The sequence below is a fragment of the Epinephelus lanceolatus genome, chromosome 10 (assembly GCF_041903045.1).
Source record: "Epinephelus lanceolatus isolate andai-2023 chromosome 10, ASM4190304v1, whole genome shotgun sequence".
Taxonomy (NCBI): domain Eukaryota; kingdom Metazoa; phylum Chordata; class Actinopteri; order Perciformes; family Serranidae; genus Epinephelus; species Epinephelus lanceolatus.
This window is the reverse complement of record NC_135743.1, coordinates 34,980,253-34,991,984: the sequence shown is the minus strand read 5'-3', so window position 1 is coordinate 34,991,984 and position 11,732 is coordinate 34,980,253. Positions and strand designations below refer to the sequence as shown.

The 11,732-nt window shown below is 42.0% G+C and overlaps 2 protein-coding genes across 5 annotated transcripts; one reads left to right on the top strand and one right to left on the bottom strand.

Moving 5' to 3' along the window:
• Nucleotides 1-826: 826 nt before the first annotated feature.
• Nucleotides 827-5,436, top strand: LOC117266312 (solute carrier family 25 member 32-like). Its single transcript, XM_033641444.2, has 7 exons — nt 827-1,306; nt 1,424-1,574; nt 1,703-1,788; nt 2,748-2,902; nt 3,335-3,448; nt 3,644-3,789; nt 3,895-5,436. The coding sequence occupies exons 1-7, from the start codon at nt 1,114-1,116 to the stop codon at nt 4,019-4,021; spliced, it is 972 nt and encodes a 323-aa protein (XP_033497335.1). The 5' UTR covers nt 827-1,113; the 3' UTR covers nt 4,022-5,436.
• Nucleotides 5,437-5,497: 61 nt separating this feature from the next.
• LOC117266313 (collagen triple helix repeat-containing protein 1-like) lies at nt 5,498-10,698 on the bottom strand. Of its 4 annotated transcripts, none has more exons than XM_033641445.2 (5): nt 10,501-10,680; nt 9,381-9,455; nt 7,491-7,709; nt 7,151-7,367; nt 5,498-6,007 (listed from the first exon to the last, which is right to left on the bottom strand). In XM_033641445.2, exons 1-5 carry the CDS (start codon nt 10,609-10,611, stop codon nt 5,865-5,867), a joined length of 765 nt encoding a protein of 254 aa, XP_033497336.1. In that variant the 5' UTR covers nt 10,612-10,680; the 3' UTR covers nt 5,498-5,864. The 4 variants fall into 4 exon arrangements, with proteins under 4 accessions (XP_033497336.1, XP_033497337.1, XP_033497339.1 ...); XM_033641446.2 differs by having other exon boundaries at nt 10,543-10,673; XM_033641448.2 differs by lacking the exon at nt 9,381-9,455 and having other exon boundaries at nt 10,543-10,698.
• Nucleotides 10,699-11,732: the final 1,034 nt, after the last annotated feature.

The window sequence follows — 11,732 nt, the reverse complement described above, 5'->3', positions numbered from 1 at the left end:
TGCAGAAGCTGATGAGAAAAAAAAATCTCGTGATCCATTTTCAAAGTCTGCTCTAAAATATTTTTTCTGTCCCGTGTTTATGACTTAAGAACATGTGAAAAAAAGTTTTTTGGCCTTTCCAAGTTCCATAATCTTCAAATTTGTACATACAGTATATTGAGTTGGCAAGCTATGTAAAATTACTTTAGTGTCTTTTTCACTGTGATTTCCTCAACACTGCGACATCTGTACAGTACAACTTTTGTGCTGTAAGCTACTCAGAAAAAACAGAAATAATGTGCCTTACTGTACACACTATATTTTAGGTCATTCTGCTTACTTAAGTCACCATACTACTTTATGTGTTACAGGATACTGCATACAGATGAATATTTTAGCACGAATTATTCCACATTGTAACTTTGCACCGTTATTGCATAGAGTAATTATTTCGGTATCGTTTATAACGCTATTATTATTATTATTATTACTATTATTATTATTATTATTATTATTATTTTATTTATATCTTGTCATGTGTAACGTTACCTTTAAGTGGCTATTCCACGTCCCCTTTCCCTCAAATAAGAGTCAGAGTTTAGTTCCTACCTGACGTTGTTCTGCGGGGGACAGGTGTTAGTGTAACAGAGTGAGGTTAAAATGTGCTACAGTCTGTCTAGCCGTATGTTGGTGTGAATGTAAGAAGATAAAACAAGATAAACTGTAGCCCGCTTATTATCGACAAGCCATAAGGACTGTACCGAACAACATGTTATCGTTCGTCTAAAATGCTTTTACTTTGAAGGTTCCGACCGGAAACACCGCTCTTCCCTGTGGCTCTTTGACGTTTACTTAATACTAACAGCAAGGTCGTGCAGTGGCATTGCTGCTTGACATTTTGGAAAAAGGTTACTTCAGCCATGGACCGCTACCACATGTTGAAAACGTGTTCCAGCTGCTAATGTCCAGTGAAGATGCGGAAGGTTGAGGCAGGTAGCTCCGTCAGTCTAGCAGTGTCAGCAGGGCCCATGAGCTGTCGTCACAGTGCTAACTGTTACAGAGTGAGATTTTAACGTTACCTTACAGAGTGCTATGTTAGCCGTCAGGAGCTAACCAGGGTAATTACCGTTAAACATGAGTTCAGCTCCAAACCACCGTACCGTCAACATGACAGACAGCAAAGCAGTTTCTGCTGTCTCATTAGCTGGACGTGTCCAGCAGATGTTCACCCATGTGAAGATAGAAAACCTTATAGCAGGACTCAGTGGAGGAGTGGTGTCAACTCTGGTGCTGCACCCACTGGACCTGGTCAAAATCAGGTTTGCAGGTACTGTATGGCATTACACTTCTGCAGATGGACTTGTTTAATGGCAACGGTACAATGCTGTTATGGGTCATTCCTTCAGCTAATGAGTTATGAGTGTTTGCTGTCCTTTTAATGCAGTGAGTGATGGGTTGGAGTTAAGACCTAAGTACAGTGGCATATTGCACTGTATGAAGAGTGTGTGGCAGCAGGAGGGACTCAGAGGACTCTACCAAGGAGTGACACCCAATATCTGGGGTGCTGGAGCATCTTGGGGCCTCTACTTCTTTTTGTACGTAAGCTATTAATAAACCTGTTGGATCATGCCTGCACCATGATAGTTCTCATGACTTGCTTTGACCTCTTAAATGATCTGTAACTGTTACATGTCTTCTTTCTCACACTAATCCTCCCTTACAGCTACAATGCAATCAAAGGGTACACAAAGGATGGCCGTGAAACTGAACTGAGTGCCACAGAGCATCTGGTATCTGCAGCCGAAGCAGGTTAGTCCTACACGTGCGTGTGAACGCTGCTGCCTAGCTGCTACACTCACATACTTAGCACACAGTCAGCAACAGGCAGACAGGACTGCTCCGAGCTGGCCGTAGCTGAAAGGAAGCAGAAACAAATAAGTACTCAGGCCTGCAGCTCATTAAAGTCACACAGGGTCACATGCATCTACTTCTTGTTGGCCAATGGAGTCAGGAGCTGAGCAAATTTAGTTTCTTCAAAGAGGATCAAAGAGAAAGACAGGGTTTATTTTAGCTGCTTTAAACGGCATGAGAACAAACATTTTTGATTTGTAGGTTGAGACATCTCTGTATACTACAGAGCTTCATTTATAATGGTATGTTGTGACATATTTTACCTTTGTCAAAAAATATTGCGCCTGGCCATAATGGGATTTCAATAATATTTTGATTATTTGTGCAGCCATACAACAGATATAAAGATGTATTTAACCAGCTGAAATCTTTCAGTGGTATGATTGCCAAAACCTCCTTTTAATCACTGTTTTGTAATTATTTGAGAGGAATGTGTAGATGTGGTCTTCCTGTTGGCTTGAAAGAATTGTTTCTGCTGTCTCATTAATTGGATGTTTTGGCACAAGAACCACCGCTGAATGACAATGTATTGTTTATCATCTCATGCTGTGTGAACTCTAGTAACTGTGGTCTGCAAAAACAGCAGAGCAGTTTTGTCTGGCACCAACCACCACATTACAATCAGCTTCACTTTAGATCATGCCTCTTCCTCTTCCTATTGAGGCGAACACTTGATCCGCGGTTGAAGGACTTAGATCTTCAGTTGGAGGCACACACAGTAAAAATGCACCATTTGACGAAGCTGGCTGTGTGTGTTAACAATCATGTCTACCTAGCCACTGATTGTACTTTGGAGAGTCTGTATTTGAAAAATGTTGTTTGCCTTGTTTTAACAATACCTTCCTGTCCTCACCTAGGCATCCTGACACTCACACTTACCAACCCAATCTGGGTGACCAAGACCCGGCTGGTGCTTCAGTACAATGCTGACCGAACCAGTAAACAGTACAAGGGGATGGTGGATGCTCTGGTCAAGATCTACCGCCACGAGGGAATGGCAGGACTATACAAGGTTAAACATCAGTGTATTTTTCTACTTTAATGTAATATAGCATTACACACAAGGCTTATTTTACTCACTGACAGGTAGGCTGTTTTGTAGAGGAATTTCCAGACACTACTAAAGTAAAAGTTACTACACTCAAATAAAGTTTGATTGATTGGTTGGTTTATTGATCACCACTAGAGGGCATCAACAGCCTATAGTAGCCATAGTAGAGACCTCACAAGCCATGAATAATGGTAATAACAGAGAGAAGTATTACACTGAATGTGTGTTCTGTTGGCTTGGCAGGATAACTGCTACCACATTACCCAGTGAAATCTGACAGAAAGTCTTTAAAAAAGGCAGGGAGGGTCATAGTGTGTGCATTTCTAGATAATGCATTGTGGGTATACTTGTGTGTCATAAAAGACTGACTTACAAAGCATGTACTTGTCCAAGGGTTATGTTCCTGGTCTGTTTGGCACATCTCACGGGGCGCTGCAGTTCATGGCCTATGAAGAGCTCAAGAGAGACTACAACAAATACAAGAAAGTGCCTTCAGATGCCAAGCTGGTAAGTCATTAACCCCGCGAGCCACAGGCTGTCTGGAAACATGCTCAGTCTTTAATAAAAGTCTGGCATAAAGCTCATAACTTTGAAGTGTAATAGGACTGAACCCACAGTGGGTAACTAGCAGCTGAAGAAGTGATTCATCAGTTTGCCTACTCTGCTCTGCTCACGTCTCTCTCCGGCTGTTTATCTGTGCAGAGTGCATTGGAATATATCACAATGGCCGCATTATCCAAAATATTTGCTGTGGCCACGACATACCCATATCAGGTGGTGCGAGCTCGCCTGCAAGACCAGCACAATAGATACAATGGAGTTATTGATGTCATCAGACGGACATGGAGGTATGATACTGATCCTCTCACAAAGGGGCCGAACATGCATTCCTACTCTCTAAAATTAGCCGATAAGTAATGTTTTTTTTTTTTTTTTTTTTACTGTCTCTGCAGGAACGAAGGCGCCAAGGGTTTCTACAAAGGCATCATCCCCAACGTAATTCGTGTCACTCCTGCCTGTTGCATCACCTTTGTAGTTTATGAGAATGTGTCTCGCTACCTTATGGGACAAAATAAATGAGGCTTGGACAGCTGCAAAGACTCTGAGCTCACACTGACACTTGGGTGCCATTCAGAGATACAGAGAGAAACACGTCAGACTGGAGCCGAACTCTGTGCGCAGTGTACATGTGAATGTGGCGATGTGAGAAGCATTCATCTGCACTGACAATGACTGAAAATGTTGCCAAATGGAGCAGTGAAACCAACGGTGGATTTCCAGACACATGACAAACACTTTGACTTCTAGAGAACAGCATGTTGCTCGTCATGACAGAGAACAAGCTGACGTTCTGTTAGTTTTTTTTTTGTTTTTGTTTTTTTAATGATGCATAAGTCGGCATTTTTATCAGAGTTTTGATAAATATTTCATCATAATTCTGTTTACATTTTATGTTCTTTGGTGTCAGAGAAGGGCACAGGATGAAATATGAAAAGCTGATTATTAACAACAAATTCGAGATCTTCTCAGGGTTCAGTTGCATGTGTATGTAATATTAGGCTCTGTCTACATGTATGCAGATATTTATATAAATGGATGTTTTCCTCTAAGTTTTGGCTTCTCGTCCACATGCAGTTTTAGGTCACTAAAACTAGGTCACAGAGACTTTTTGAAATGACTTCTAAGGTGCAGATTTTTCAAAACAATGGCGGACTACCAGTTTGGTAAAGTTTTGTTAGCACTGCTTGGTCTAAGGATTACTTGATATATACACTTAGCATTGCTGCACTACTTCACGGATGAACAGAGGCATCTGCTGCACCCAGTGTTTTTGCTCCACCTCAGAGTCCACAGTTCAAAGTCCACCATAAACAACGGTTTTGAATCAGACCTGATCGAACCAGCAGATGGTGGGACACTTTCCAAAGTGGGATGGTTGTCTATGAGCTTTAGAAGGAAAACATTTGCATGTACAGAGCATCACTTGTATATTGGAGTGAGCGCCTCCATCCTTTAATTGAATAGCAATCAACGGTGATGAGATCTTTAGCAGGAGTTTTAAAAAACATGATGTTGTCCTGTACACTTTACTACTTTTGTGAGGAGGAAGGCAGCTAACGCCGAGGAGCGTTAGGGGTGGTTTTTGCATTTTAGTGTGGACAGAGATATTTTGTAAAAGGAAGGTCATGTGGACAGATTTATTTTTTAAAACGGAGGGGGAAAATTTCCTTTTTCAAAAATATCTATACGAGTAGACGGGGCCTCAGTTTGTCTCTTAAATTATTATTTTTTATGTAAACAGGTTGCAGCAATGGGCATGATTTTTGTTCTTAACACACCAATACAGTACATTTATTCCACATTTAATTTGTTTGCTGGCAACAAATTGTAACATTGCTTTATCAACATTTTGTTACAAAATCCAAACTGTGATTCATCTGCATTGTCATGTTTGATAAAAATACATTAAATGTATTACTTTGTGGCTACATTAAGTAAGTGCAGTGTAGTTCGAAGCTCCCAATCATAATGAGAAGTCATTAACTTTGAGTCAAATTCTTAAAAAAAAAAAAAGTATTTTATTAACAGTAATAATGACCAGAAACATGTCACATGAGTACAGTTTAAATATTGTCAATGTCTTGTCACAATGTCTGTTAATGCTTACTGTGTATACCAGCAGCACCCGTAAGCAGAAAAGCTACAGTACAAAGTTTATTTCTGGTAGACAGAATGACACAGTATTCTTGTTTATAGGCCTGTCAACTAGTATAGCATTTAAAAAACAAAAAAAACATTCAAGTTACCAACAGTGACGCTGTGACGCCTCGGCAAACCATACCTGATTATTTCAGAGGGCCAGATAACACACTGTCATACTACCAGGACTGGGCCCTCCCTGACATGTAACTTTTTAAAACTTTTATTTTGGCAGTTCCTCAATAATAATCCTGGATACTGAATTCCACCCTGTAGAAGCGTCACCTCTGGGGTAGTCAGCACAAGTCCCCACCCACACAGCCACATCCACCAACCCCGCTTTGACACCCTCACACAGGCCTTCAACTGGAAAGAAAAAAAAAAGACAAATGAATTTCAGGGAACACCCAAACTGTCTCCAGACACAGCAACTGTTAATTGTTTGGTTTTCTGACACAGTGATAAAACTCTCCAAATTGGAAGGGTGTAACTTTACTTAAAAGATTGTTGACAAAGCTTTCCAGCTTCCACAGTCCAAGGTTAAACAACCACTTCAAGGAGCAGTGTGTGGGATTTAGTGGCATCTAGTGGTGAGGTTCCAGATTGCAACCAATGAAAAACCCCTTCACTCACCCCTCCCTTTCCTAGTGTGAAAAGAACCCATGATGGCCTTCCGGTAACATAAAAACCTGAAATGCCCTCTCTAGAGCCAGTGGATAAGAAGGGCTCATTCTATGCCAACGAAAACATGGTGATTCCTGGTTTCAGGTGATTATAAAGTCATGAAAACTTAATAATAAATATTAAATTCTGCTAGCAGATCCCCCAAATCCAACACACTGCCCCTTTGGAGGAACATCTTGACATTTTGGGAATTATGCTATTTGCTTTCTTGCTGAGAGATGAAAATCTCAATATCGCACTCATACAGCAGCCGGTTAGCTTTGCTTAGCACAAAGACTGGAAAAAGGGAACAGCTAGCCTGAATAGCTTGTTTGTGAGGACTAAACTAAACACATGAAACTACTTGGTGAGTTTTATAGGTGTTAGGCAGATTTTTTTCACATTTAGAAACAGCCAGGCTAGGCCAAAGCTCAGCTCGCCTGGTAAGTGTGCACCTGACATAGGTTGAGTCCTTTGTAGAGGCTTGAGTTAGATTCCGACCTACGGCCCTTTGCTGCTTGTTATCCCCTGTCTATCTACAGTTGTAGTGTCTATCTACAGCTAACCTTAAAATAACGGCAAAAATGCCCCAAAAATTATCTTGAAAATAAGAAAGAGCAAGGCTAACTGTTTACTCCTGCTTCAAGTTTTATGCTAAGTCAAGCTAACCGGCTGCTGGCTCCAGCTAAAGCTCATCTAACACCTAACTCTTAGCAAGCAAGTAGATCAGCGTGTTTCAAAATGTTGCTCTGTTGCTTTAAACTCAAGCATTATACAGTATAGCACTGGAAAAAGTATAGTTGGTTAAGGTTTCTTGCACAACAAAGTCAATAACTTGAGTCCTACCTGAGGATGTTCTGTGGATGTTGATGGTTGAGTTGAGCTCAGGACTTCCTTGGTCTAAATAGATGATGGACTCGATGGGCAGGGGTCCTGTGCACTCTGCTCCATTAAAGGTGAAGTACCACCTCTGACAGCATGCGTTCTTACACTTGAGTCTGAGAGAACCACTGAAGAGGACTCTGAGGGCGCTGTCTGAACGCATCTTGGTGAATGTACAGTCCTGCAACACAGCATAGGGAAATGCTGCCATGTTTACACACTGTGGTGGTTGTATACTGTTTGACAATTAGTGAAATGGCTGAAACAGACAGCCACATGTCGTTCAAGGTATCAGGATACTTACTGCTACTTTACCCAGGTCGATCCCATAATTCAGAGAGTTCCAGGCACACTGCTTGTAGTTGGGCCTCCACGGCTCTTCGAAGACCTCGCTCATGCACTCGCCCTTCTCGCCTTTGAGCCCATCACGTCCAGGGATGCCCGGTGTTCCTGGGATGCCGTTGGTTCCAGGGTTACCCTCTCTGCCAGGGGTGCCTGCTGGCCCCTGCATGCAACTGCCATACTGGAAAAACAGGCAGAAGAGGAAGTAGTGATGGAAGCTGACAGTAAAAAAAAAGCATGCAATAACAACAGCAGAGTCTATTGTTATCTAACTTCCTGTTTCAGATTTTCTTTTTTTCACCCTGGTGGATAAGTCTCAGTTTGGTCTGCATGCACTGTGGACACCTAAATGCTGCCATTCATCCAACCATCACACACAAGAAGCCAGATTATACCTCATTTACCAGTCATATAAACAAATACACTGCCATAGGACTGTAATAAGTGTAAAAACAGATGGGATCCAAACCAAGGCAAAGCAATAGAACCAGCAACCATGAGGCCGTGAAGCAAGTGAATGACAGATTGTGTGTTAATGAGGAAGTGAGGGCTTTCAGACAGCCTAAATTAGTAGGTGTTTGGCCACACATCTATCAGTGTGATTCATTGTCCAGCTGAATCTCCTGCTATGTTTAAACAGATGCCGCGTCTTACTCAAGCTGAGTCAAACACACACAGAGACACACGGAGACACACAGAGACGGGGGAGCTTGCCAAAACTGCCCTACCACATACAGAGACAGACACAATGAAGATCCAAATAGCTTGGTGTAATATATTCTTCAAAGAGCCATTTTGACCAGCAGATTACAGTGTGTAGGTTAGCTCTTAAGGCTTTTTTTAGTTGGAGTTGGGTTTTAATTTTGGTTATGTGATTTGTAAGTGTCATTTAGTCATTCCTTAGTCAGGACAGACATAAACTGACACGTAGATGTGCGTCCTCGCCCTTAAGCAAACACTGATGCCAAGAGGATTTGGGTCTAGGTTTTTGTTGGGTCATTGCTGCCCTTTTGCTCAGCATGCAGCTGTGGAGCAGTTTTAGGGGCACATGGCCAAAAGGAATAAAGGCAAAAAAGTCCCCGGGCAGGAGAGGAGAACAAAGAGCTTTAACTCCAGTTTCAACATCTTGTCTTGACTTGAGTCTCTGGGGTGAAGTAGAAAAATCTATCTCAGATGATGTGAATCTGGAAAATGTGTAAAAGTAGGGGGAATTACTATATTCTTATGTCAGCTGCTGTGAGGCAGATGGTCAAGAGTCTGTTTTAGCCATTAAGTGGCTTTGCTGGAGCAACCTGGAGATCTGACATCATCTTTAAGGAAAACTGGGAAGGCTGTGATGAAACCAGTAGATTGTGGTTTGGTATGCATGTGCTGTAATAGACGTGGAATTTGTCCTCAAGGAAAAGGGGCACCTTGGCTAATGGGGTGACAAAATGTGGAAATACAGAGTCCGTTTGGTTGATATTCAGACATTCAGCAAGGAGGACTGTTTTATTAAGGGTTGGATTTTTGGAGACATTTCAAAGCAGACTAATGAATGGAACCTCTGTCCACTTTGCTACACAGCTGACTTTAATATTAGCTTCCAGTCTGCAGTAGTGGTGCTGCCTGCCTGCAGGAATTACACTCCAGCTCTTCTGAATATTAGTAGCACACAGCCAATTACTGTAACTGAAGCATAAAGTCTGCATTCGCCCCCAAAGTGCAGAGGAATCAGTTGTATTTCATGCAATAGCTAACACTGAAACAAGGACTGAAGCTCTTCTGGAGCATGCACAGCAAGATATAATGCCTCAGACATTTGTGAATGTACAGGACCATGGAAGGATGCAAAGTAGAATTTTATTTTTACCACGTTCATATAAGCAGATCTTCCTTCTCCAGAGTGTCTAGTGCAGTTGGGCTTTTCTGCATCATTTCCAGTGCACTAGATACAGATGGTAACATGAGATGCTTTTCAGTACATCCCCCTACTGTGGTCTCAATTGTGGTATATGACTTTGGAGGATAATAAGAGCAACTGCTTGAGCTCTGTGGTTCTCAGAGTGGGGTACGCAGACTTCTGGGAGTCCCCAGGGGAGGTCCACAGAGTCCCAGTAAAATAAACACGAGTTTCACTTTCATTTGACTCCCAAGAGATTGAGGAGAGAAATGTGTGTCCACTCTGTTCCTTCACTATCCACCTAGGCTATAGCATGGAGGGTTATATAACTCTCGACAAAGATAGTCTTAAGATTGGGGTTGGTGTGAATTGGGTGCTGTGGACTTGTTGATCATATCAGATATATTGTAATACATGTATCAGCCTTAAAATATTAGACAGAATTCCTCCAAAAATCAAATCATATAACTGCTTATAAACTAGTAAGACAGCCAGAAAGATAACAAAGAGACAGACAGTATGAGCCAGACCCCAACTTCCTGTTAGGGTTTTTTTCTGTCCACTCAGTCTGCTGGAGAGCAGCCAGGCCTGGAATAATAGAGAACCAGCTGACCATACAAAAGCTATAAAACAGCATTTCTCATCTGCTGCTGGGACCAGGTAATTTTGGAGACCATAATGCCAAAGTGGTGACCACACTCATTGCACTGTAAGCATACATGTGGATCATGTGGATGAATCAGCATATTACTTTTTTCTTTTTGGGAAATCACTTGTTTAAACATAGGCCTACTTCTGGCATGCCACAAGAAGAAGAAATCCCAGGATGAGTTTTATGAATATAACATGCAATGTGCCCTATGGATGTTAACAGAGATGCATTAAAAAGACAACAAAGCGCGATAAATGACAATAAAGCCATTCTGCTGTAGTTATTAACATTTCAAATAAGCTCCATTTGGAAGCATTTTGGTTATGGGAAATCACAACATCTATCCAAAACGCACAAGTCCTTCCTGGAAATGGCACAGAGTCTACTTTTAGAAATGATCAAAGCGGCCGCATGGTTATTTCAGCTTATCTCTCTTACCTTATCAGCGTCAGGATCCTTTCGGTATCCTCTATTTCTCACCTTTTCCACGCCATAGAGCGGTAAAGCCAAGCAGACAAGCAGCAGCAAGCGGGCAGTGAGAGGAGACATCGTGCAGCAGACAACGGACGGACTGTGCGCGCGCTCTGAGAGGCTTGAAGCGACAGTTTGACTCCAGCTCCAGACAGTTTAGTCCAGATGAGGGCAGGACAAGAAGGAAGGAGCCAGTCAATTTACAGAAACATTCTGTGAGGGAAAAAAAAGCATCACAACATCCCTGTGATATTCATATGGGCTGCATAAGTGAGTCAGTCATGTTTTATTTTCTTTTTCTTTATTTACTTTTTTTTTGGCAGTGCCGGACCTAGCACATACAGCACCCCCCCCCCCCCCCCACCCCCCCAAAAAAACAAAAAACAACTAAAATTTAAAAAATTATTATCTTCTGTACAGTGTCTATTGTATTGATCATGAACAAGATCGAGTTGATGAGAAATCAACAAAATAAAAAATGAAAGAATACAGTATGTGCAAATCTGCCAATCTCCACATACACCCATACACTTTCCCATATATCTTATTATTAATATAGGTACATACACTCACCGGCCAGTTTATGAGGTACACTGGTTCAACTGCTCATTGACACAAATAGCCAATCAGCCATTCACATGGCAGCAACTCAATGTATTAGGCATGTAGACATGGTCAAGACGAAACTGCTGATCTACTGGGATTTTCACGCACAACCATCTCTAGGGTTTACAAAGGATGGTCTGAAAAAGAGAGTCCGAAAATCCCCTAACAATATCCAGTGAGCAGCAGCTCTCTGGGCAAAAATGCCTTGTCGATGCCAGAGGTCAGAGGAGAATGGCCAGACTGGTTCAAGATGATAGCAAGGCAACAATGTTACAACTAAAATATGCAGAAGACCATCTCTGAACGAACAACATGGCAAACCTTGAAGCAGATGGGCTATAGCAGCAGAAGACCACACCAGGTGCCACTCCTGTCAGCTATGAACAGGAGACTGTGGCTACAATTCACACAGGTTCACCAAAAAAAAGGTTGCCTGGTCTGATGAGTCTCGATTTCTGCTGTGACATTCAGATGGTAGGATCAGAATTTGGCATAAACAACATGAAAGCATGGATCCATCCTGCCTTGTATCAGTGGTTCAGGCTGGTGGTGGTGGTGTAGGAAGATTTGCCACTGCTTTTTGGATAGATTTG

What these genes read in the sequence shown, in the direction of transcription:
- LOC117266312 (XM_033641444.2), top strand. Translation starts at nt 1,114, where the DNA reads ATGAGTTCAGCTCCAAACCACCGTACCGTCAACATGACAGACAGCAAA. An exon ending in GGTATCTGCAGCCGAAGCAG is followed by an intron (nt 1,789 to 2,747) that starts GTTAGTCCTACA and finishes GTCCTCACCTAG; the next exon opens with GCATCCTGACACTCACACTT. An exon ending in GAATGGCAGGACTATACAAG is followed by an intron (nt 2,903 to 3,334) that starts GTTAAACATCAG and finishes TACTTGTCCAAG; the next exon opens with GGTTATGTTCCTGGTCTGTT.
- LOC117266313 (XM_033641445.2), bottom strand. Translation starts at nt 10,611, where the DNA reads ATGTCTCCTCTCACTGCCCGCTTGCTGCTGCTTGTCTGCTTGGCTTTA. An exon ending in GATCTGCTTATATGAACGTG is followed by an intron (nt 7,710 to 9,380) that starts GTAAAAATAAAA and finishes CTGTTTTTCCAG; the next exon opens with TATGGCAGTTGCATGCAGGG. An exon ending in TCGACCTGGGTAAAGTAGCA is followed by an intron (nt 7,368 to 7,490) that starts GTAAGTATCCTG and finishes GCTGTGTTGCAG; the next exon opens with GACTGTACATTCACCAAGAT.